General features: G+C 41.9%; 1 protein-coding gene across 1 annotated transcript; it reads left to right on the forward strand.

The window, feature by feature from the left end:
- The first annotated feature begins 1,322 nt into the window (after positions 1-1,322).
- LOC311102123 (aldehyde dehydrogenase family 3 member A2-like) lies at positions 1,323-22,234 on the forward strand. Its single transcript, XM_084143357.1, has 12 exons — positions 1,323-2,101; positions 2,603-2,783; positions 5,916-6,044; positions 6,249-6,351; positions 7,984-8,069; positions 10,435-10,643; positions 11,431-11,548; positions 15,921-16,062; positions 17,305-17,471; positions 19,239-19,338; positions 19,531-19,769; positions 21,463-22,234. The coding sequence occupies exons 2-12, from the start codon at positions 2,622-2,624 to the stop codon at positions 21,475-21,477; spliced, it is 1,470 nt and encodes a 489-aa protein (XP_083999483.1). The 5' UTR covers positions 1,323-2,101; positions 2,603-2,621; the 3' UTR covers positions 21,478-22,234.
- The last annotated feature ends 4,862 nt before the right edge of the window (positions 22,235-27,096 follow it).

Below are 27,096 nucleotides of genomic sequence, written 5' to 3' on the forward strand. Positions count from 1 at the left end.
GTGAGGTCCGTTCCAATCGATCCCATATTCTTCAGGAACCTGAATGGATGACAAGCATAATCAGTCTTGTACTTAAAACTAGTTTGACATGTCCTTACACAAGATTGTTATTTTTGGTCACCAAGGCAGTGAGAAATGAAATGTTACTTATTCAGTTTTTTTAAATAATACAGCTTTGCATAGTATGCACTGTAGAAACTACAGCTCACAGGTTGATGTCTTTCCATAAGCGGGCTTCCTTCACCTTTCAAAGGGGCAGAGCTCCAAATTAAAAATACATTTAAATAATGCCCATATTATTATCTACTCACTTGGAACATGCACACCTCTTGCATTCAGGTGACCACGCATTAGCTTGTAGCCGGTGTTTGGATGACTTCTGTGAATTTCACTTACAATACGGTCTAACTCCTCATCATTCACAGCTGAATAGAGATCTGTCTTTCTGTACAAACAAGAAAAACACAACATCAAGTAATGTTACCTTAAACGTCATATTCTTTCCGAGTGTATGAGAGCAGCAATTCATAAACAGAAAACTCATGAATTTAGTGTAAATACCTTAAACTGTATTGTTGCATGCGCCTCCTGATGGTCCTCTTTGACACACCGAACATCGCTGCAAATTTGAACTGCGGGAACTCCACAAAGAAGTTAATGCTCCAGAACTGCACTCGGTATGTCAAACGCCAAACGCCCCGGTCCCTGTGTGTGTTGGGCCTGAAGTGCCCTGGTACCAGAGAAGCGGTGGACAACTTCTTCTAGATTTGCAATCACTCTGTGGTCGATATCTTCGTCGGAAAGTGCGGAAATGACTCCAACAACTTCAATAAGTTCCTCTGCTTTACTAGCTACATGCTCTGGGTCAGCAGGTCCTGCTTCTACATCCTCTGCTAAGTTTAAAATGTCTCTAACCAACTCCCTGGAAAGTTCACGGAGATCCTCCATTGTTTCTATCCAGGTTGGCCTACTCTACTTCAGACCAAAGCAATGGATCAGACTAGATTCGCGTTAGCCCCGCCCACTGACTTTGATGGGTCAGTTTGACAGTTTTAAGTAATTCATGAATCACTGCAATGCAGGATCATGAAATGTAAATGTAAATAGTGAAATAATTATATATGTATTTTACATAAAATGAATCGGTATTTGAATTAATTAATGATACATTTAATTACACATTTATGTATTTAATTCTAATTTTAATTAATTAATGACACATTTAAGTAATTATTTAATGGTGTATTTATTTATTTAATTGTGGCACTTTTAGTCCTCCATATGGTACTAAATCAATAGTTGTTTAGTGGTCCGAAAATGTCGGAAACATGAACTTGCCAGACCATGCTGTAGGTCATGTAACTGTTCGTTACATGCAATATGCTTTGTGGACTTCACTGGACAGATGTTGCTCTCCGGTTTTGTGATGAAACAAAGGTGTGGTTGAATGTATTCTTCCACTGTGTCTTATTGTCATGGCCTTAGTCCTATATATCACGGTGGCAAGGCATATGAACTAACAGATTATAGAGGAAACAACACAATTATCACAACACATAGGTTGAATAGCTTCTTTTTTTTCTTGCTTGGCTTTCCCAGTGATTTTACCTACGCAACGCTACTGTGGAAACGTATTGGGTTTATTTTGGACAGATTTTGGCGAGAGTGAAACCTCTCGCTTCGCCTCTTATTCTCTGACTGGGCTTCCTCTCCTCACCATATGTGGGAGTGGAAATTCCAACCGGATGCTAAAGATATATACATCCGGTGAAACATCTGCCTCTTTGTTCTATAATCTGTGGCACCATCAAATAGACGACGCCTATTTACCAACTGGGCAGAGTTAAACGATCTACACTTGTCATTGGACAAACCTTGCATCTTTGAGTTGGATTGTCATATTGTTTAACCAATCGCCATGGTGTTTGCTGTGGTGGCCCTTCCCCCTCTGATGACGTAGTAATACTGTTATAATTGTTTCAGATAACAGGACGAAAGCTACTGTACTGATAGGTGAGCTGCTACAGTGTTGCTCTATTGGGGTCAACTGAAGTGCAACGTTCGTTCAAAAATATACATAATTTCTCTGCTGACTTACAAGGTAATAAACATGATAACCTGGGTTTGCCATTTAGTTGCCTTCGAATGTGAAACGGTTCTGTAATGCAATGTTTTTTGTTGTTGTTAGCTGTTAGCCAGTTAGCTGACGTTGGCTATTAGCTCAGCCCCTTATTTGAATGGCAAAACTCCAGGATTATACAGTCTCGTAATGCTAGTCGTTGTTTTAGAATCAAGTGCCTATTGCATATCCTGGTCAAGATCCCTACCTACCAATAGTGTGTATTACACCTGCATAGACGTATACTATTGCATTCTTGTTGATTCCTTCTATTAGCCTACTGGCTTTATCGAGTACACTTTGACATTCCTATCCTATAGTTATGCATGGGTAGAAATATGACATATAGTCATCCTTATCTCTGTTTTGATAACACACACACACACACACACGCACACGCTGTACCTCGGTACCACACGACATGTAGCTACAAACCCAATAATACATTCCCTTGGTGTCCCTGTCCTACCTCTCCCTGCCCAGTACGGTAGTAGGTAGCAGTATGTCTCGGGAGCAGCTGGTGGTAGAGAGGGCAAGGAGGGCCTTTCAGACCGGTAAGTCGAAACCCCTGAAGTTCAGAGTTCACCAGCTTAAGAGCCTGCACCGATTCATCACAGAGAGACGCAAGGACATTGCAGACGCTGTCAAGAAGGACCTCAACAAGGTGAGCGTTGTTGAGTTTGCGTCCCAAACGACAATCAATACCCTTTATAGTGCACTACTTTTGACCAGAGGCCATAGGTCCCTGTCAAAAGTAGCGCACTATAAAGGGAATAGGGTGCCATTTGGGACATAAGTTTAATTTACAATTTACGTAAAGGTATCCTTTAAGGGGGTTGTAAAGGGTTTATAAGTCGTTTTTAGAATAAATTAATATGTCGTCTGGAAATCTAATTATAACCCACTTATAACTATGTGTTAGCCTACTGTAGAGCACTCTGTGACAATGTTTTTGTAAAAATGGCTATATATATATATCTATATATATATATATATATATAGCTATATATATATATAGATGGATTCCCCAGAGAGTTCTACAAAGCTTTTTGGCCCCAGCTTAGCCCTATTTTCATGCCAATGCTGGAGGATTTTTGCAAAAACGGAGTTCTCCCAGACTCAATGCACACAGCTCGCATTACAGTGTTGCTCAAAAAAGACAAGGATCCCCTATCCTGCTCCTCCTTCCGGCCCATAAGCTTGTTGGATTTCGACTACAAAATAATCACCAAATTGCTCGCCAAAAGACTAAACACTCTTCTTCCCAAAATAATAAAAGCGGACCAGACGGGATTTATTAGAGACAGATACTCTTCTGATAACATTCGCCGTCTTTTTGATATTATTGATCAAGTAAACGCACAGAAGACCCCTGTCCTGCTGGCTTCACTGGATGCTGAGAAGGCGTTCGACAGGATGGAGTGGAGCTTTCTGTTCTCAGTCTTAGAGAAGTTCAACATGGGCCCAAACTTTATTAAATGGATCAAATCACTATACTCTCATCCAAATGCCATGGTGACTACTAACGGACTGAACTCTGACAGATTCCCTTTGGGACGGGGCACAAGACAAGGGTGCTCGCTGTCCCCCCTGCTCTACTTGTTGGGGGCGGAGCCTCTGGCAGAGTTGATAAGGAGCAATCCAAGTATTATGGGTGTTCCTGCAGGCGGCCTGCAGCACAAGATTTCGCTTTACGCGGATGATGTCTTGCTCTACATATCCAACCCTGAGAAATCCCTTCCTCCCATCTTAGATACAATTGCTCAGTATGGCACGTTTTCAGGTTATAAGATTAATTTTAACAAATCCACTGTCTGCCCTCTCAATATTATACTCACCAGTTCTATGAAGACACTATGCCCATTCCAATGGAAGACACAGGGGTTTCAATACCTTGGGATATTCATAACACCAGATCTGAATAGGCTTTTCAAAGAGAATTATCTTCCACTCCTGGATCAAATCAAGAACAACCTCCAAACCTGGATCTCCCTCCCAATTAGCTTAGTAGGAAGAATTAATGTAATCCGTATGAACATCCTCCCTAGACTGAACTATTTATTTCAGATGCTCCCATGCTATCTCCCAGCTTCCTTTTTCAAAACAATTAACCAAAGCATCACCAAATTTATATGGGGCAATAAAAAACCTAGGATCAAGCTTTCCACTCTATCGAAACCTGAATCTAAGGGTGGTCTTGCCCTTCCCTCCCTTCAATTGTACTACTGGTCTGCCCAAATCCGCAACATGCTAACATGGATCACAAACAGACAAGAGTCAACGTGGAGCCAGATAGAAGCCCAATCTTGTGGTTCATTGCCACTAAGCTCAACTATATTCATTGATAACTTTAGTGAAGTGGGCAACATAGCCAAAACATTTGTGATTTACAGTACCCTACGAGCGTGGAGGGACTGTAAGAAATACTTGGGCATCTCCTCCCAAATATGTTCTCACTCGCCTATAGTAGGCAACCCAGACTTGCCAAAAGCCCTGAGAGATGCCAACTTTAATCTTTGGCATACTCTAGGAATCAGGACCTTTTCAGACCTATTTCATCAGAAGACCACTACACTGAAATCCTTTCAAGAGCTCTGCAATGAATTCAATGTGCCAAGATCCCATTTTTTTAAATATCTACAAATTAGACATGTCATCTCCTCATTTACTTCCAAGAGGAGGTTTAGAACTCAGTTGAATGAAGTTGAAACCCTTCTTGTCACAGCACAATCCATTAAAGGCAAAATATCCTATATCTATAGACTCCTTTCTGAGAAAGGAGGATCCTCCTTTACTCCTTTGAAAATAATATGGGAAAAGGACCTCGGTCTGACTATCAGTGATGAGTTATGGGCGGAGGTTTGCGACAGGGTATACTGCTCCTCTACTAATGTAAAAATGAAAGAATCTAATTACAAATTTTTGTACAAATTTTATTACACTCCCCTGAGACTCCATAAAATGAAAACAGACATTTCTCCTAATTGTAATAGATGTACCTCTGAAAGTGGAACCTATATGCATGTATTTTGGAGCTGCAGAGAGATTGCCAGATTTTGGCAATCTATACATACTGCTGCACAGAAAATACTAGATGTACAGTTTGATATGACCCCGTGTCTCTATCTTCTTAATGCCCAGCAGGACTTTGTTCTTGATCCTGACAGAGAAAATTTGCTCATGACCATTACATACTTTGCTAAGAAATGTATTCTTCTATTGTGGGCCTCTAATACTTCTCCTACATTTAAAATGTGGATTGACCAGATTGTTGACTTTCTCCCCCTTGAAAAGCTCACTTATGACCTCCACAAGAGACAGCCCAAGTTTGATAGACTCTGGTCTCCACTACTCAACTATATTTCAAATTGGACAGAGTGAATGGGGGAATCAGGGAGATGGGCAGATGCGTGTTGTGTAAGGTGCTGTAAAACCTAAAAACTAATTATTGGCTCGTCATCTCAGCTAAGGCTGGAAATAGCTAATAAGAACCTTGATAGTGCTGCTGCAAGTTCTATAATTTAAATTTTGTTATAATTATTATTTGTGTGTGTATGTATGTATGTATGTATGTGTATATATGTATGTATGTATATATATATACATATATAAAACAATTTTTTATTATTATTATTATTATTTTTTTTTTTTTAATTCACATCTGTGAATGTGGAATGTGTTTGGTTGGTTGATTGAAAACTTAATAAAACTTTAAATTTAAAAAAAAAAAAATGGCTATATAAATATGACTGCCTGACTGATTGATGCATTGGTGTGTGTCCTGATCCTGCTGCAGTCTGAACACAGCACAGAGCTATTTGAGACACTGGGTCTGGAAGGGGAGATCAACGTGGCTGTGGAGAGGTTAGCAGACTGGGCTGCCCCTCGGCCTGTGGAGAAGAGCCCCCTCACCATCTTAGACGAGGTAAGACAAGATAAACATCTAGGGGTCCCAAACGGCAGCTTATTCCCTACGTTGTGCACTGCTTGTGACCATAGGACCTTATTGTCTGTTTCCACCTAAATGTATTTGCGTCATTAAATCTCACTACAGGACATAAAATACAACACAGAACATATGAAGGACAGGGGATCATAGATTAAAAACATAGTGTACATCTTGTCACAGGTGTACATCCAGCCGGAGCCCCTGGGAGTGGTCCTCATCATCGGGGCCTGGAACTACCCCTGGGCAGTGACCCTCCAGCCCCTGGTCGGGGCCATCGCCGCTGGTACTGTAGTAGAAAACGCAATGGAGGTGGTTCTGTGTGTAAACAATGCTCGCGTGATGAATAACCTTGCCTGAGACTTGGAGACTTGTGTTAGCTCCCCGAGGTAATGCCTAGGCTTTACCTCAGCAGGCTAACATTGAGCTAACACAGTCTTGAAACGTTGTTATGATTACACATTCACTGTCTAATACTATCTCTCTTCTGCCTCCCTCCATCCCTCCATCCCTCTATCCATCCCTCCCATCTCTCCATCCCTCTATCCATCTCTCATCCCTCTATCCATCCCGCCATCCCTCCATCCCTCTATCCATTCCTCCATCCCTCTATCCCTCTCTCCATCCCTCCCATCTCTCCATCCCTCTATCGATCTCTCATCCCTCTATCCATCTCTCATCCCTCTATCCATCCCTCCATCCCACTATCCATCCCTCCCATCTCTCCATCCCTCTATCCATCTCTCATCCCTCTATCCATCCCTCCATCCCTCTATCCATCCCTCCATCCCTCTATCCATCTCTCCATCCCTCCATCTCTCCATCCCTCCATCCATCCCTCCCATCTCTCCATCCCTCCCATCTCTCCATCTCTCCATCCCTCCATCCATCCCTCCCATCTCTCCATCCCTCCATCCATCCCTCCCATCTCTCCATCTCTCCATCCTCCATCCATCCCTCCCATCTCTCATCTCTCCATCCCTCCCATCTTTCCATTCCTCCATCTCTCCAATCTCTCCATCCCTCCATCCATCCCTCCCATCTCTCCATCTCTCCATCCCTCCCATCTTTCCATCCCTCCATCTCTCCATCCCTCCCATCTCTCCATCCCTCCATCCATCCCTCCCATCTCTCCATCTCTCCATCCCTCCCATCTTTCCATCCCTCCATCTCTCCATCCCTCCCATCTCTCCATCCCTCCCATCTCTCCATCCCTCCCATCTCTCCATCTCTCCATCCCTCCCATCTTTCCATCCCTCTATCTCTCCATCTCTCCATCCCTCCCATCTCTCCATCCCTCCCATCTCTCCATCCCTCCATCTCTCCATCCCTCCCATCTCTCCATCCCTCCCATCTCTCCATCCCTCCCATCTCTCCATCTCTCCATCTCTCCATCCCTCCCATCTCTCCATCTCTCCATCCCTCCCATCTCTCCTTCCCTCCATCTCTCCATCCCTCCCATCTCTCCATCCCTCCCATCTCTCCATTCCTCCCATCTCCATCCCTCCCATCTCCCCATCTCTCCATCCCTCCCATCTCTCCATCCCTCCCATCTCTCCATCTCTCCATCTCTCCATCCCTCCCATCTCTCCATCTCTCCATCTCTCCATCCCTCCCATCTCTCCATCCCTCCCATCTCTCCATCCCTCCATCTCTCCATCTCTCCATCCCTCCCATCTCTCCATCCCTCCCATCTCTCCATCTCTCATCTCTCCATCCCTCCCATCTCTCCATCCCTCCCATCTCTCCATCCCTCCCATCTCTCCATCTCTCCATCCCTCCCATCTCTCCATCCTTCCCATTTCTCCATCTCTCCATCCCTCCCATTTCTCCATCTCTCTATCCCTCCCATCTCTCCATCCCTCCCATCTCTCCATCCCTCCCATCTCTCCATCCCTCCCATCTCTCCATCCCTCAGGGAATGCTGCTGTGGTTAAGCCGTCAGAGGTCAGCTCTCATTCAGCCAAGGTCATGGAGGATCTGCTCCCTCTCTACCTGGACAAGGTCACTTCGCTAACGTCAAATCCCTATCAGATGCATGTTTATTCCTTTACAGCGCCTTCGGAAAGTATTCATACCCCTCGACTTATTCCACATTTATGGCAAGCGGTGCATCAAGTCTGACACCAACATGCTCCTGAATAGCTACTATCCCCAAGCCATAAGACTACTAAATAACTAGCTAGATAGGTAACAAAATGGCTACACGGACTATCTGAGTTGACCCTTGTATTTTATTTTGCGCTGTCTCTATGCACACTCACAGGGCCCTACACACTCACACACACTGTCACTCCAACACACACATAAACACTCACTCCATCATTTGCTCACACACACATAATATTTACATACATTTGTACTGACTCTAGACGCACACACACCCACTCACATACAATCATCATATACGCTGCTGCTACTCTGTTTATTATATATCCTGATGCCTAGTCACCTTACCCCTATACATATCTACCTCCATCACTCCAGTATCCCTGTCCCCTTACCCCTATACATATCTACCTCTATCACTCCAGTATCCCTGCACATTGTTAATATGGGACTGGAACTGACTGACCCTGTACATAGTATGCGTACTTACTTTATCGTGTTCTTATATCTTGTTTTAATATCTCTTGTGTTTTTGTTCTACCTTGTTATTTTTAGTATTACATTGATATTGATTACTGCATTGTTGGGTTTGGAGCTTGCAAGAAAGGCAGCACTGTTCTTGTGCACGTGACATTGAAACTTGAAACATTTTGTTGTTACAGCCTGAATTCAAAATGGATTAAATATGATTTTTTTCTCACCTATCTACACACAATACCCCATAATGACAAAGTGAAAACATGTTTTTAGAAAATGTATTGAAAATGAAATACAGAAATATCTCATTTACATAAGTATTCACACCCCTGAGTCAATACTTTGTAGAAGCACCTTTAACAGTGATTACAGTCTTTCTAGGTTAGTCTCTAAGAGCTTTCTACACCTGGATAGTGCAACATTTGCCTATTATTAATTTCAGAATACTTCAAGCTCTGTCAAATTGGTTGTTGATCATTGCTAGACAACCATTTTCAGGTCCTGCCATAGATTTTCAAATAGATTTAAGTCAAAACTGTAACTTGCCCACTCAGGAACATTCACTGTCTTCTTGGTAAGCAACTCCAGTGTATATTTGGCCTTGTGTTTTAGGTTATTGTCCTGCTGAAAGGTGAATTCATCTCCCAGTGTCTGGTGGAAAGCAGACTGAACCAGGTTTTCCTCTAGGATTTTGCCTGTGCTTAGCTCTATTCAGTTTATTTTTTATCCTGAAAAATTCCCCAGTCCTTAACGATTACAAACATACCCACAACATGATGCAGCCACCACTATGCTTGAAAATATGGACAGTGGTACTGAGTAATGTGTTGTATTGGATTTGCCCCAAACATAACACTTTGTATTCAGGACAAAAAGTTAATTGCTTTGCCATATTTTTTGCAGTATTACTTTAGTGCCTTGTAGCAAACAGGATGCATTTTTTGGAACAGTCTTCCTTCTTTTCACTCTGTCAATTAATTTAGTATTGTGGAGTAACTACAATGTTGTTGATCCATCCTCAGTTTTCTCCTATCACAGCCATTCAGCTCTGTAACTGTTTTAAAATCCCCATTGGTCTCATGGTGAAATCCCAGAGCGGTTTCCTTCCTCTCCGGCAACTGAGTTAGGAAGGACGCCTGTATCTTTGTAGTGACTTGGTGTATTGATACACCATCCAAAGTGTAATTAATAACTTCATCATGCCAATAGGTGCCGTTCTTTGCGAGGTATTGGAAAACCTCCCTGGTCTTTGTGGTTTAACCTGTGTTTGAAATTCAGTGCTCGAATGTGGGACTTTACAGATAATTGTATGTGTGGGGTACAGAGATGAGGTAGTCATTCAAAAAACATGTTAAACACTATTGTTGCACACAGAGTGAGTCCATGCAACTTATTATGTGACTTGTTAAGCAAAGTTTTACTCCTGAACCTATTTAAGCTTGCCATAACAAAAGGGGTTGAATACTTATTGACTCAAGACATTTCAGCTTTTCATTTGAATGAATTAGTAGAAATTTAGAAAAACATAATTCCACTTTGACATTATGGGGTATTGTGTGTAGGCCACAAAATCTCAATTTAATCAATTATAAATTCAGGCTGTACCACAACAAAATGAGGAAAGAGTCAAGGGGTGTGAATACTTTCTGAAGGCTTCTCACTTCAATCCCTCTTGTGTCGTAGGCTGCTCTTGATGCTGAGAGGGCACTGAAGTGTTCTTGTTTGTGTGAGTGCGCATGCATATGTGCATGTGTGTTTACATGCCTGTCCCCCTCCTCCCCAGGAGCTGTACCCTGTAGTGTGTGGGGGCGTGTCAGAGACCCAGGAGTTGCTGCGTCAGCGTTTCGACCACGTCTTCTACACAGGGAACAGCACTGTGGGTAAACTGGTGATGGAGGCGGCCGCCCGACACCTCACCCCTGTCACCCTGGAGCTGGGGGGGAAGAGCCCCTGTTACATCGATAAGGACGTCGACCTCACCGTGGCATGCCGGTCAGTGGCAGACTGGCCCCATATTCCTTGAGAGATATTCAATCTGTGTAATTTTGTCCATTCCCTGGTCATCCAAAATCTTGGAAATAGTATTTTGTGGGCAGCATCACTGCAACAGCTCAAGGACTGTTTCATACTTTACTCAGAGGAGAACAGCTCAAGGACTGTTTCATACTTTACTCAGAGGAGAACAGCTCAAGGACTGTTTCATACTTTACTCAGATGAGAACAGCTCAAGGATTGTTTCATACTTTACTCAGATGAGAACAGCTCAAGGACTGTTTCATACTTTACTCAGAGGAGAACAGCTCAAGGACTGTTTCATACTTTACTCAGATGAGAACAGCTCAAGGACTGTTTCATACTTTACTCAGATGAGAACAGCTCAAGGACTGTATCATACTTTACTCAGATGAGAACAGCTCAAGGACTGTTTCATATTTACTCAGAGGAGAACAGCTCAAGGACTGTTTCATACTTTACTCAGATGAGAACAGCTCAAGGACTGTTTCATACTTTACTCAGATGAGAACAGCTCAATGACTGTTTCATACTTTACTCAGAGGAGAACAGCTCAAGGACTGTTTCATACTTTACTCAGAGGAGAACAGCTCAAGGACTGTTTCATACTTTACTCAGATGAGAACAGCTCAAGGACTGTTTCATACTTTACTCAGAGGAGAACAGCTCAAGGACTGTTTCATACTTTACTCAGAGGAGAACAGCTCAAGGACTGTTTCATACTTTACTCAGAGGAGAAGCACATTATGCCTCTGTGTTTCCACAGGCGTATCACATGGGGGAAGTTTGTGAATTGTGGTCAGACGTGCATCGCTCCAGACTACATCCTGTGTGAACCCAGCATCCAGGACAGAGTGGTGGAAGAGATCAGGAAATGCATCACGGTATAGTCTGCATGTACAGTAGAGATTATACGAATTAGTTGAATAAGCATAGAATTACAGAATGGGTCCTGCATATACAGTAGTCTGGAATCCAGACCTGTTTAACATTCCACAACTTGTATTGGCATATGGCCCAGCACACAAGGAGTGGTATGTTAGCACAGAACCACTCATACAGTACCTTTATGAAGCAACGCTACCATCCACTAAGATCTATGTCACGTCTGTTCTTCAAGAAGTCAACAGCAACTGAAATTCACTTAGAAGTACAGTGCCTGTAGAAAGTCTACACCCCCATTTTGTTTCTCCAACACATCTACACAACCTACTCCACATTTTCAAAGTGAAAGAAAGTTCTAGAAGAATTGCCAAATTAAGAAAAAAATAAAAACTGAAATACACTGCTCAAAAAAATAAAGTGAACACTAAAATAACACACCCTAGATCTGAATGAAGGAAATAATCTTATTAAATACTTTTTTCTTTACATAGTTGAATGTGCTGACAACAAAATCACACAAAAATTATCAATGGAAATCAAATTTATCAACCCATGGAGGTCTGGATTTGGAGTCACACTCAAAATTAAAGTGGAAAACCACACTACAGGCTGATCCAACGTTGATGTAATGTCCTTAAAACAAGTCAAAATTAGGCTCAGTAGTGTGTGTGGCCTCCACGTGCCTGTATGACCTCCCTACTACGCCTGGGCATGCTCCTGATGAGGTGGCGGATGGTCTCCTGAGGGATCTCCTCCCAGACCTGGACTAAAGCATCCGCCAACTCCTGGACAGTCTGTGGTGCAACGTGGCGTTGGTGGATGGAGCGAGACATGATGTCCCAGATGTGCTCAATTGGATTCAGGTCTGGGGAACGGGCGGTCCATAGCATCAATGCCTTCCTCTTGCAGGAACTGCTGACACACTCCAGCCACATGAGGTTTAGCATTGTCTTGCATTAGGAGGAACCCAGGGCCAACCGCACCAGCATATGGTCTCACAAGGGGTCTGAGGATCTCATCTCGGTACCTAATGGCAGTCAGGCTACCTCTGACGAGCACATGGAGGGCTGTGCGGCCCCCCCAAAGAAATGCCACCCCACACCATGACTGACCCACCGCCAAACCGGTCATGCTGGAGGATGTTGCAGGCAGCAGAACGTTCTCCACGGCGTCTCCAGACTCTGTCACGTCTGTCACATGTGCTCAGTGTGAACCTGCTTTCATCTGTGAAGAGCACAGGGCGCCAGTGGCGAATTTGCCAATCTTGGTGTTCTCTGGCAAATGCCAAACGTCCTGCACGGTGTTGGGCTGTAAGCACAACCACCACCTGTGGACGTCTGGCCCTCATACCACCCTCATGGAGTCTGTTTCTGACCGTTTGAGCAGACACATGCACATTTGTGGCCTGCTGGAGGTCATTTTGCAGGGCTCTGGCAGTGCTCCTCCTGCTCCTCCTTGCACAAAGGCGGAGGTAGCGGTCCTGCTGCTGGGTTGTTGCCCTCCTACGGCCTCCTCCACGTCTCCTGATGTACTGGCCTGTCTGCTGGTAGCGCCTCCATGCTCTGGACACTACGCTGACAGACACAGCAAACCTTCTTGCCACAGCTCGCATTGATGTGCCATCCTGGATGAGCTGCACTACCTGAGCCACTTGTGTGGGTTGTAGACTCCGTCTCATGCTACCACTAGAGTGAAAGCACTGCCAGCATTCAAAAGTGACCAAAACATCAACCAGGAAGCATAGGAATTGAGAAGTGGTCAGTGGTCACCACCTGCAGAACCAGTCCTTATTGGGGGCCTATAATTTCCACCTGTTGTCTATTCCATTTGCACAACAGCATGTGAAATGTATTGTCAATCAGTGTTGCTTCCTAAGTGGACAGTTAGATTTCACAGAAGTGTGATTGACTTGGAGTTACATTGTGTTGTTTAAGTGTTCCCTTTATTTTTTGAGCAGTGTATAATAATTAGATAAATCCACCCCCATGAGTTAATACTTGGTGGAAGCGCCTTTGGCAGCCATTAAAGCTGTGAATCATTTTGATTAAGATTCTACCAACTTTTCACAACTCTTATGCCTTCGGAAAGTATTCAGACCCCTTGACTTTTTCCACATTTTGTTAGGTTACAGCCTTATTCTAAAATTGATTAAACCGTTTTTTCCCTCATAAATCTACACACAATACCCCATAATGACTAAGCAAAAGCAGGTTTGTATAATTTTTTGCTAATTTATAAAAAATCTAAAACAGAAATATCACAGTATTCAGACCCCTGAAGCACCTTTGGCGGCAATTACAGCCTTGAGTCTTCTTGGGTATGACGCTACAAGCTTGGCACACCTGTATTTGGGGAGTTTCTCCCACTCTACTCTGCAGATCCTCTCAAGCTCTGTCAGGTTGGATGGGGAGCATCGCTGCACAGCTATTTTCAGGTCTCTTCAGAGATGTTCGATCGGGTTCAAGTCCGGGCTCTAGCTGGGCCACTCAAGGACATTCAGAGACTTGTCCCAAAGCCACTCCTGCGTTGTCTTGGCTGTGTGCTTAGGGTTGTTGTCCTGTTAGAAGGTGAACCGTCGCCCCAGTCTGAGTTCCTGACTAGTCTCCCAGTCCCTGCCGCTGAAAAACACCCCCACAGCATGATGCTGCCACAACCATGGTTCACCGTAGGGATGGTGCCAGGATTCCTCCAGACGTGACGCTTGGCATTCAGGCCAAAGAGTTTAATCTTGATTTCATCAGACCAAAGAATCTTGTTTCTCATGGTCAGAGTCCTTTAGGTGCCTTTTGGCAAACTCCAAGCGGGGAGTGGCTTCCGTCTGGACACTCTACCATAAAGGCCTGATTGCTGGAGTGCTGCAGAGATGGTTGTCCTTCTGGAAGGTTCTTCCATCTCCACAGAGAAACTCTACAGCTCTGTCAGAGTGACCATCGGGTTCTTGGTCACCTCCCTGACCAAGGCCCTTCTCCCCCGATTGCTCAGATTCGCTGGGCGGCCAGCTCTAGGAAGAGTCTTGGTGGTTCCAAATTTCTTCCATTTAATAATGATCGAGGCCACTGTGTTCTTGGGGACCTTCAATGCTGCAGAATTATTTTGGTAACCTTCCCCAGATCTGTCAACTGTGGGACCTTATATAGACAGGTGTGTGCCTTTCCAAATCATGTCCAATCAATTGAATTTACCACAGGTGGACTCCAATCAAGTTGTAGAAACATCTCAAGCATGATCAATGGAAACAGGATGCACCTGAGCTAAATTTCGAGTCTCATAGCAAAGGATCTGAATACTTATGTAAATAAGGTATTTCTGTTTTTCATGTTTTATAAGTTTGTATAAATGTCTAAAAACCTGTTTTCGCTTTGTCATTATGGGGTGTTGTGAGTAGATTGCTGAGGATTTTTTTATTTAAAAAAAATCATTTTTATAATAAGGCTGTAACGTAACAAAATGTGAAAAAAGTCAAGGGGTCTGAATTTTTGACAGAAGCTCAGGCTCAGTACATTTGGTTGGGGATCGTTGATTGACAGCAATATTTCAACCTTACCATGTGTCTGATTTTTTAAAGCAGATTTAAGTCAGAACTAAGACTAGACCACTCAGGAACACTCAACACACTTTTGCATAAACATTTGTGTAATTGTCCCGCAGAAAAATACAACTCTATCCCAGGGTTGGGTTTTCAGAAGACTGAGGTGGGTTTTCCTCTACCTTTTTACCTGGGCTTTGCTCCTTTCATATTTATTTTCATCCTGACAAACTCCCCAGTCCCTGCCAATGACAAGCATTTTTTACATTTATTTTTTATTTAACCATTATTTAACTAGGCAAGTCAGTTAAGAACAAATTCTTATTTACAATGACGACCTACACCGGCCAATCCCGGACGACACTGGGCCAATTGTGCCCAGCCAAGCATACCCATAACATGACCTTGTTATGGGTATGAAACCTTGGCTCAAAATCAGAGACAAGGTTTAAATATTGCTTTCTATCAATGATCCCCAACCAAATTTGCTGAGCCTGAGCAATTTTGACAAAAACGATGGAAATGTTGCTCTAAGTGTTGTGCGATGTAGAATCTTAATGAAAATGATTCACAGCTGGAATGGCTGCCAAAGGTGCTTCCACCAAACATTGGAGACTTATCCAATTATGATATTTCAGGGGTGGGGGGGGGGGGGGGGGGGTGTTCTTAATTTGGAAAACTTTCTATGACCTTCTTTCACTTTGAAAATATGGAGTAGGCTGTGTAGATCTGTAGGCAGCAGAATGTGAAAAACAGTTAAAGTGGGTATAGACTTTCAATAGGCACTGTATATGCATTTTAATGGTAATTCACTATTGTATATTTTACCTTCGGGCTGGTGTTAGGAGTTTTATACGGATGACCCAAAGACCTTTGAGGACTACGGACGCATCATTAACCAGCGCCACTTCCTGAGGGTGATGTCACTGTTCGAGGGGAGCACTGTGGCCATCGGAGGAGACAGCGACCAATCACAATGCTATATAGGTACGTTAAAAAAATACATGTATATAAAAATAGGACCAAACACAACAAGAGACACCACAACACTACATAAAGAGAGACACCACAACACTACATAAAGAGAGACACCACAACACTACATAAAGAGAGACACCACAACACTACATAAAGAGAGACACCACAACACTACATAAAGAGAGACACCACAACACTACATAAAGAGAGACCTTAGACAACAACATAGCATGGCAGCAACACATGACAACACAGCATGGTAGCAACCCAACATGAAAACAACATGGTAGCAACACAACATGAAAACAACATGGTAGCAACCCAACATGAAAACAACATGGTAGCAACCCGACATGAAAACAACATGGTAGCAATCCAACATGAAAACAACATGGTAGCAATCCAACATGAAAACAACATGGTAGCAACCCAACATGAAAACAACATGGTAGCAACCCAACATGAAAACAACATGGTAGCAACCCAACATGAAAACAACATGGTAGCAACCCAACATGAAAACAGCATGGTAGCAACACAACATGAAAACAACATGGTAGCAACCCAACATGAAAACAACATGGTAGCAACACAACATGAAAACAACATGGTAGCAACCCAACATGAAAACAACATTACATTTACATTTTAGTCATTTAGCAGACGCTCTTATCCAGAGCGACTTACAGGAGCAATTAGGGTTAAGTGCCTTGCTTAAGGGCACATCGGCAGATTTTTCACCTAGTCAGCTTGGGGATTAGAACCAGCGACCTTTCGGTTACTGGCACAACGCTCTTACCCACTAAGCTACCTGCCGCCCCAGTCCAACATGAAAACAACATGGTAGCAACCCAACATGAAAACAGCATGGTAGCAACACAACATGAAAACAACATGGTAGCAACCCAACATGTAAACAACATGGTAGCAACCCAACATGAAAACAACATGGTAGCAACCCGACATGAAAACAACATGGTAGCAACACAACATGAAAACAGCATGGTAGCAACACAACATGAAAACAACATGGTAGCAACCCGACATGAAAACAACATGGTAGCAACACAAGACATGGTGCAAACATTAGATAACATTAGACAACAGCACAAAGGGCAAGAAGGTAGAAGGTGTGTTATTTCTTATGTTTCTAGTATTCGTGAGCCTTCCCCCCCCCCCCCCCCCCCTGCCCTTTGTGTCTACTCAGTGTGTGTGTTATTGTGTTATTTCTCAATGTGCGTGTGTGTCCAGCCCCCACGGTGCTGAAGGACGTGACAGGGGGCTCCAAGGTGATGCAGGAGGAGATATTTGGTCCCCTGCTCCCCATCGTCACTGTTAGTGGAGTGGACGAGGCGATACAGTTCATCAATGAGAGAGAGAAGCCTCTGGCACTCTACGTGTTCTCACCTGACAACAAGGTAAAGACCGTAGAAGTGCTATTAAAGCTAAAGTCTGTAAGATTTACAGTGTTTTTAACTAATGAAAGATATCCATATTGATGAATATGTCTTATGACCTACACAACCAGTCAAAAAGTTTGGACACACCTGCTCATTCAAGGGTTTTTCTTTATTTTTAATATTTTTTACATTGTGGAATAATAGTGAAGACATCAAAACTATGAAATAACACATATGGAATCATGTAGTAACCAAAAAAAAGTGTTAAGCAAATCAAAATATATTTTATATTTCATTCTTCAAATAACCACCCTTTGCCTTGATGACAGCTTTGCACGCTCTTGGCATTCTCTCAACCAGCTTCATGAGGTAGTCACCTGGAATGCATTTCAATTAACAGGTGTGCCTTCTTAAAAGTTAATTTGTGGAATTTCTTTCCTTCTTAATGCGTTTGAGCCAATCAGTTGTGTTGTGACAAGGTAGGTGGGGTATACAGAAGATAGCCCTATTTGGTAAAATACCAAGTCTATATTATGGCAAGAACAGCTCAAATAAGCAAAGAGAAACGACAGTAAGTAAGACAGTCAATACGGAACATTTCAAGAATTTTGAACGTTTCTTCAAGTGCCGTCGCAAAAACAATCAAGCGCTATGATGAAACTGGCTCTCATGAGGACCTCCACAGGAAAGGAAGACCCAGAGTTACCTCTGCTGCAGAGGATATGTTCATTAGCGTTACCAGCCTCAGAAATTTCAGCCCAAATAAATTATTCACAGTTCAAATAACAGACACATCTCAACATCAACTATTCAGAGGGGACTGTGTGAATCAGGCCTTCATGGTCGAATTGTTGCAAAGGACACCAATATTAAGAAGAGACCTGCTTGGACCAAGAAACACGAGCAATGGACATTAGACCGGTGGAGTCTTTGGTCTGGAGTCCAAATTGGAGATTTTTGGTTCAAACCGCTGTGTCTTTGTGAGACACGGTGTGGGTGAACGGATGATGTCCGCACGTGTAGTTCCCACCGTGAAGCATGGAGGAGGAGTTGTTATGGTGTGGGGGTGCTTTGCTGGTGACACTGTCTGTGATCTATTTAGAATTCAAGGCACACTTAACCAGCATGGCTACCAAAGCATTCTGCAGTGATACGCCATCCCATCTGGTTTGGGCTTAGTGGGACTGTCATTTGTTTTTCAACAGGACAATGACCCAACACACCTCCAGGCTGTGTAAGGGCTATTTTACCAAGAATGAGAGTGATGGAGTGCTGCATCAGATGACCTGGCCTCCACAATCCCCTGACCTCAACCCAATTGAGATGGTGTGAAGGAAAAGCAGCCAACAAGTGCTCAGCATATGTGGGAACTCCTTCAAGACTGTTGGAAAAGCATTCCAGGTGAAGCTGGTTGAGAGAATGCCAAGAGTGTGCAAAGCTGTCATCAAGGCAAAGGGTGGCTATTTGAAGAATCTCAAATATATAATATATTTTGATTTGTTTAACACTTTTTTGGTTACTACATGATTCCATATGTGTTATTTCATGGTTTTGATGTCTTCACTATTATTCTAAAATAGTGTCCAAACTTTTGACTGGTACTGTACGTCAAATACTAAGTTAGTGTTTTTCCATCTCTCTCTCTCTCTCTCTCTCTCTCTCTCTCTCTCTCTCTCTCTCTCTCTCTCTCTCTCGCTCTCTCTCTCTCTCTCTGTCTCTCTCTCTCACTCTCTCTCTCTCTCCCTCTCTCCCCCTCCCTCCCTCCCTCCCTCCTTCCACCTCTAGTTGATCAGGAGGGTGATAGCAGAGACCTCTAGTGGGGCCCTGGTGGCCAATGACTGTCTGGTCCACTTCACTGTCAACGCTCTCCCCTTCGGAGGGGTGGGTAAGTTAAGACTAATACAGACACACACACGCGCACACACACACACACACACACACACACACAATACTGATATGATGTGTGTTCTGTGTGTGTCTTAATAACACCCTTGTTAGTTCCTGACCTGACATGATTACTCACAATAAAAAATATATTGAATTTTCCGCCCACTGTCCCTCCTCTCCCTTCCCCAAGGTAACAGTGGCATGGGGCGCTACCACGGCCAGCACGGCTTTGACCAGCTCAGCCACCTGCGTGCCTGCCTCATTAAGAAGCTCAACATGGAGGGTGCGAACGCCATGCGTTACCCGCCCCACACGGCTAAGAAGCTGGGCTGGGCACGCTTCTTCCTCCTGAAGCGGGTTAACCTGGGCAGGCTCAGACCCATGGTACTACTGGCCCTGTTCTCTGCCCTGGCTGCCTTCATAGTACAGGTAAGATAGATAGATCATAGTACAGGTCAGATAGATAGATCATAGTACAGGTCAGATAGATAGATCATAGTACAGGTCAGATAGATAGACCATAGTACAGGTCAGATAGATAGATCATAGTACAGGTCAGATAGATAGATCATAGTACAGGTCAGATAGATAGATCATAGTACAGGTCAGATAGATAGATCATAGTACAGGTCAGATAGATAGACCATAGTACAGGTCAGATAGATAGACCATAGTACAGGTCAGATAGATAGATCATAGTACAGGTCAGATAGATAGATCATAGTACAGGTCAGATAGATAGATCATAGTACAGGTCAGATAGATAGATCATAGTACAGGTCAGATAGATAGATCATAGTACAGGTCAGATAGATAGATCATAGTACAGGTCAGATAGATAGATCATAGTACAGGTCAGATAGATAGATCATAGTACAGGTCAGATAGATAGATCATAGTACAGGTCAGATAGATAGATCATAGTACAGGTCAGATAGATAGACCAGACTGAGTTAGCTAACAGGCCTTCCTGCTATAGCTTTTAATCAATTGTTTAGAGCGCCAATGGCATCCTATTCCCTATATAGTGTGCTACGTTTGACCAGGCCCTAGTCTAAAGTAGTGCACTATATAGGGAATAGGGTGCCATTTGGGACACATCCCATAAGTAGTTACTACGAAACAGTTGAGATCACCACAATAGATCCCTGTCTACAGTTGAGATCACCACAATAGATCCCTGTCTTAGCTCTGCTGGTCACTTCAACCCCTCCTACTGAAATACCATAGTGGCCTGTGCCTGGGCAGGGAGGGACTGGAGTGTCTCGAGCCATGACTGGTTTAATAACTAGAAGGAAGAGAGGGAGATATATACTGCATCCCAAATGGCACACTGTTCCCTATTTAGTGCACTACTTGTATGCACTATATAGCTAATAGGGTGCATTCAGGATGAAGCCATAGCAGTTTATTGTGTGTCACTCTAACAGACTCCTACTGTAGCTTGTTGGCTGAATAGAGTGTTTTTCTAGCATACGTAGTTTATGTTGTCAACGGTTCTGTTTTCAAATGAAAACAGTTGAGTTTATTAATACGATTAAATTATTATCTCGAAAGAAACCCAGCTGTTGTTATTCAATTAGCTATTTGTGTGTCTAAATTGCTAACTAAGTGCTTCTATTTTGTCTCGTGAATCCATCCTGAAAAGTATATTTTCACAGAGATGGCAAGATGCATTATGTGAACGTTCCCTCTCTTAATTCCCACAGCTCCAAAGACTGGTGTCCGTCCCCAATGTCACCCTATTCCCTACACAGTGCACTTTTTTTGGCCAGGGCCCATAGAGCTCTGCTCAAAAGTAGTGCATTATATAGGGAATAGGGTGACATTGTGGACATAACCCTTGTGCTCTTAACACAATAATGGCTTTGTCTCTGTTGAGGAAATCTAACCACACAACACTAGCTACAGGATCTACAGCCCCCTTTAATTACCCAGCATGCATCATTCTCCTTCACTAAATAAGGCCTTTTGTTTTGGGTCCTCCTGTACCTCTGTTTGTTGACGTCTATACTTATCTCTCTTTTTAATTTGCTGTGTCACTGTTGATTGTCATATTCTTTGTTGTTCTGTTTGTGAATAGTGATGATGGGAGCCATTTTGTGCCTTGTGTTTCTTGCAGAGGTTCCTGCGGTGAGGCTGATGTGGGGAAACTGTACGTGTGGCTCCACCGTCTTGGACCCTGATTTAGACTTGTAGTGCTGGAGCAACAGTTATGGCTCAGTGTCAGTCATAAACATAGCAAAATTGCAATAGTTAATTTTTAAATCACAAGTATTTAACTGTTATTCAAACAATGGTTATGAACCATTAATCAATTTAGAGATGTTTATGATGCCAGTAAACCTGTATGTATATTGCAGGTTGTTTTTATTTCATGTTGTGTCCTATGCATTTCATCTCTGTTCCACTGTTGCAAATGGATCCTAACCTCAATGAAAGACTGAGTACCATGCATTTGTATTATTCCTAGGCATTTCCTAAAGGAGTACAACTGTTTTGTAATGTAACAAATGTGCCTTTTGTTGTTGACCTACAGGAAACGTATGATCTCTGTAATTGCAAACAAAGGTTTCTGTACCAAATATTAAGTTCTGCTTTTCTGATGTATCAAATACTTATGTCATGCAATAAAATGCAAATTAATTACTCATACAATGTGATTTTCTGGATTTTTGTTTTAGATTCTGTCTCTCACAGTTGAAGTGTACCTATGATACAAATTACAGACCTCTACATGCTTTGTAAGTAGGAAAACCTGCAAAATCGGCAGTGTATCAAATACTTGTTCTCCCCACTGTATACAATGAGATGAAAACAGACTGTTACTGTTTTCATATTTTATCTTTTATTTAAGATATTAAAATGACATTAAGGCTTAGCTGTGAACAATTCTATAATAAGACTGAGAAGAGTTTTCATTTCAAATAAAATGTGAAGTTATCTTCTTTAACAAAAACATTTCATAAGCCATTCTGGTATTTTGCTGCTTTAACTTAATGAAGATATTGCAGGCCAAACCATAGCCATTTTGTAGCTCAATTTTCCATTAAGGCAAATAATTCCATTCATTTGTAAAAATGCAGAAACGTCTCATTTAAGTAGGCTACCTAGTTATTAGTGAAGTCACTGCGGGTAAACCGATACAACCCGTAGCCTCAAGCGATAAACAAACGTCAATTGTCCAGCCGTGTCACGTCAGTGAAGCAGAAACAGGACAGACGGTACTGTGGTATAATGCTGTTCACCTCGTTGGTTATGCGACAATATACTTTTGCACAGGATAGGAACGTTTCTGATAGCTGTTTTTCAAAACTGCCAGCCATGATTTCACTAATTGGATAAATCGGGATAATTGATTTAGTCTATTGCTGCTCCAGATTGATGGATATAGGCCTACTTATTGCTGCTTTCATACATGTGTGAGTATGGAACATTATTGTTTAAATTTATCCAACAGACAAAGTACTGTATGTAGTCTATTACAAATATTACAACTTTTATTAGACTGTTATTTCAGTTTTATATAGTTTTATAATTGACAACCCACCAATTAATAATTCTAAAGTCATATTTTATATGACTTTCAGATTGAGGCTATACAGGACTAAATAATGATTACAGTCCTGTTGACTGATATTGACTACAGTCCTGTTGACTGAATAATGATTACAGTCCTGTTGACTGAATAATGACTACAGTCCTGTTGACCGATTATGATTACAGCCCTGTTGACCGATAACGATTACAGTCCTGTTGATTAATAATGATTACAGTCCGGTTGACTAATAATGATTACAGTCCTGTATGCATATCATACATCTTTATATTATTTAGTGTTGTGCTCAACCTCTGTTGAAGCAAGTCAAAAGTAGAGTGGGTAGAAAAATATATAATATTGTCAAGTTTAGCCACAAAAACATGTATTTAAAACATGAAAAAAACGTATTTCATAAGCAAGGTTTCCATCCAATTGGCGACAGTTTGGCATGTAAATATGTGAATTTGTTGCGGATTTAAACAATCAGTACGTGGTGACATAGCGCACACAAAATGTACTTTTTCGCTTACGTTTTCATGTACCGAATAAAAATCTAAAATTCTATGTGTTTCCATCGCATTTTCAACTCTACGGATAGTTTTGTCACAAAAACAGTTGCGTTAAATAGCAACGTGCCTACTCTGGTCTTGGCACCTGCGCTCTAGCCAACAGCTTTCATATACAGTGCGGGTAGGCTAGTCTACATGATGAGATTATTATGGATAAGAGTGTAGTATCTAAACAGTTTATGACTTTGCTGACGTTTGCAAATGGTGTGTTAGAGGAAGTTGACTCAGCTTGCGGAAGCATCTGGAAAGCATTACTATAGGGGCCCCCTAAAACAGAGGAAGTCTGTTATGTGAAGGCCAGGGATTGGTCTGTAGGAGAACCACCCATATTATGTTACATATTATAAATACCATGGTTGGAACAAAGGACAGGGAGAATATAACATATTAGAGATTGGGTCAGTTGTTCTCCAGATGTCTGCAGGAGTCTGTAAATTGACGCTGAAATCTTTGATGTAATAAACCATTATAATCGAGGACAGTTTCAGCGGATTTCTTGTCATCACAGCATAATTAGCATCGTTATCTTGACACTACTTTAATGGCGACGAGGTATTTTGGACGTGTTGCGTCTGTTTCAACGTTGCATCATGGGCGCCGGGCTGACTCTCGCTCCAGAGTCCGGCAGATAAGGGTGAGTTTTCTCACCACTTTGGGCACTGGTCAGTTCGTGTGTCCGTGTGTGTGCGTTGAATGACTGCACCGTTAAGAACTTGCGTGTGCGATTTGCTGTTATTTGCTGTGTGATGAGAATCCGTTCTAAATTTCAAAATTTGTTTGCGTTGAAAACAACGCAAACGGGGGAGTGTCTATAGGAATTAATAACACTGGGCACAGGGATATTTGGCTTGAATAAAATTGAAAAAGAATAGAATGAAGGAATAAGGCCAGGAACTAAGGAAAAATGTATACTAATTAGGACGTCGTTGATCTACGGAAGCCCTCAAACGAGGCGATCATTAGGATGGGCCGAAAATCCTGAAAACTCACTAGGTTGATTTTTAAGGTCAGTTCTGGGAACTGGAGTTTGTGGTAGATACATTCATTTGTAAGTTACCCCTCGACATATAGTTGACGAGGTATATGTTCGATGTAACCTCTCATTGAATATCTGCAAACTCGAGGTAGCAGAAATGTAGGAAGGAACTATGAAAAATAAAGGAACGACGGTAGCATGCTTTAGAGGACCGTAGGAACGGATGCATTCCTCTTGAATTGTGTGTGTGTGGGGGAAGAAAATAATAAAATAAAGATGTCTCTGTTGTGCTTCAGCTGTGTGTCGACTCATGGTATGATAAGATTTATGTTAGAGATATATACGTATATATGTTTTGGTTGAGAACAGGGGTTTTAGTTTTTTTGTAAGGAAATATGCTAGTTAAGGTTAAAATGTTATGAGTCTCCATTAGCGAGAACGTTAATAATTGTTTAAAAAAAACTATGAGCCCCCTGGGAGGAAGTTAAGGTTAAAATCTTATGAGTCTCTATAAAAAGAGAACGTTTAATAACTGTTAAAAGACTAGGAGCCTACAGGGAGGATTTTAAGAGTGTATAGAGATGTTTTGTAATGGATAAGAAAATAACTATAAATCTGCAGATTAGGATAAGTATAGATAAGAAACTTTGAAGTAGGATTTGTGTTCTATGTTCTGTGTTGGTTTGGGAGTTTTGTTAAGTGTTACTGTTTGTCTGTGTTGGAAATAATGGAGGGACAGCTGGTCTGTCTAGTTTCTGTTGTTTAGCTTGGAGAGAGCTGCTTGGGAGCTCTTCTCACTCTGAAATCGCATTGGTGAATGAACTACGCACGCGTGGGATTTTATGAGTTTAGAGTTACGTAGAGCAAATATGCCACTCCCCTGCCTGCACTGAGCTGCTGTGACATGCAGACAGAGGAGGGGGAGACTTACACACAAATAAAGTATTCTGTTTGTTAAATCGGCTGTTGCTTAACGATGAAACTATTTGATTGAGATCTATTGAATTTATAAATGAGAGATATGTTGACGGATTAAAAATAAAAATAATAAAATAAATAAATAAAATAAAATGTTATTGAGCTATTTATAATATTCCTGAGTTAAGCTGTTTGCTTATTTCTTAGCGCGAGTGTAAACATAGGTTTGTCTAAAAGGGTATTGTATGGTTGAAATAACCCAGTGAGTGCATAAAATACTAAATTCTTGTCTGTTCCTTTGTTCTTCAGTCATGTGAGAGACGAGAAGGAGGAGACAGAGAGAGAGAGGAGGTGCTGACCAGTGAGTCATGCGACAGTGTGTGCTGCCACGGATCCAGTCCAATCAAGGCCAGTACTGTTCTGTTCACAAAACTTACCTTCCCATACAGGATATTGTGTGTGCCTAGCATATTTCATGTTGTGACAATTTGACAGGGACTTGGCAACAGACTGATCAATTGATGTAATTAAGAATTGCACATTGGAGTTTTTTGTGCATGAGTTGGTTTGATTAGAGTTGTGTTGGAAATCCAGCACTGACATTATTCTGTAAAATTAAGGTAATTGGGTGATTATTAAGCAATTGTTTTGTGAGTGCTGTAGTGTTGCTGGATTACAGGTCTTTCTTTTTTGGATTGCTCTGAAGTTGACTACTTTCATTTACTTTTCCTGATCGGATGTGGTAAGATTGCCACTAATCAATAATTTGGTAACATAAATAAATAAAAATTAATTAATTAATTAATTAATTAATAAAAATAAATAGATATATTGATTAATTAATTAATTGATTAAATAATTGATTAATTGATTAATTAATTCATTAATATGGGGAAGAAAAAAAGGGAGGGAAACATAAGCTACATAGTCTAAAATAATTTTTTGGTTTACAAATTAATTGGTTTAAAATAATAATAATAATAAAATAATTCACAATAAAGGAATATAAAAGAGTTGTTACAATGGGGGAAAAGGACATCAAAACTATGAAAGTAATTACTCCTGTTGATGTAGTAGAAAATAGTAATCCTCTAGTTAATGGTATTGCAAGGTTATCTGGAAAATTGAATAAACGTTGGCCTGACATTGAACAACCATGGCCAGTGGAAGGGACTCTTAACCCTGACGTCATCAACATAATGAAAGTGCTTGTGTCGATTTATAAGGCAGATCAAAAGAAAGGAAAAAAAAGGGAACAGTGTAAAGAAAAGAGACAAAGAGAGCTGGGTGTTCTTAAGCTGTTTGAAAATGAAGGACAAAAACTGATAAAAGATACCAAAGATAAAAGAAACAGAGGTATAGAGAAAATAGCAAAAGAGGTGAAGGTGACAGAAAAACTAATGGCTGGAGGCAATACACCTTTCTCACATACGGATTCAGCAAAAAGACCCCCACCTTACGAGGAAGAAGTAGAGTTTAAGGACGTCTATCCTCAGCTTCCAATGATCATTCAGGAGGGTGATTATTGCATCAGAGATGAAGATGAACGAATAATAGAGAGAGGACAAGCAGAAACGACCATAAAGATGAATCCAAACTCCAAAAGTAAGAAGAAAACGAGATGTCTGGAAACTAAGGGTGGAGTGAGGTTCAGGAGGATGGAACTTGAAGATGATGATGATGATGATCAGAGTGATTCCGAAGAGATCATGGGTGGATATGACCCTGTGATCAGATGGAGGTTGGCCAGAG

The sequence above is a fragment of the Coregonus lavaretus genome (genome assembly GCF_964263955.1).
Source record: "Coregonus lavaretus genome assembly, chromosome: 26".
NCBI lineage: Eukaryota > Metazoa > Chordata > Actinopteri > Salmoniformes > Salmonidae > Coregonus > Coregonus lavaretus.

Bases quoted from the DNA above. Each gene is read 5' to 3' on its own strand.
- LOC311102123 (XM_084143357.1), top strand. From the start codon at position 2,622: ATGTCTCGGGAGCAGCTGGTGGTAGAGAGGGCAAGGAGGGCCTTTCAG. The intron at 8,070-10,434 runs GTCACTTCGCTA...CCTCCTCCCCAG, and splicing joins TCCCTCTCTACCTGGACAAG to GAGCTGTACCCTGTAGTGTG. The intron at 16,063-17,304 runs GTACGTTAAAAA...GTGTGTGTCCAG, and splicing joins CCAATCACAATGCTATATAG to CCCCCACGGTGCTGAAGGAC.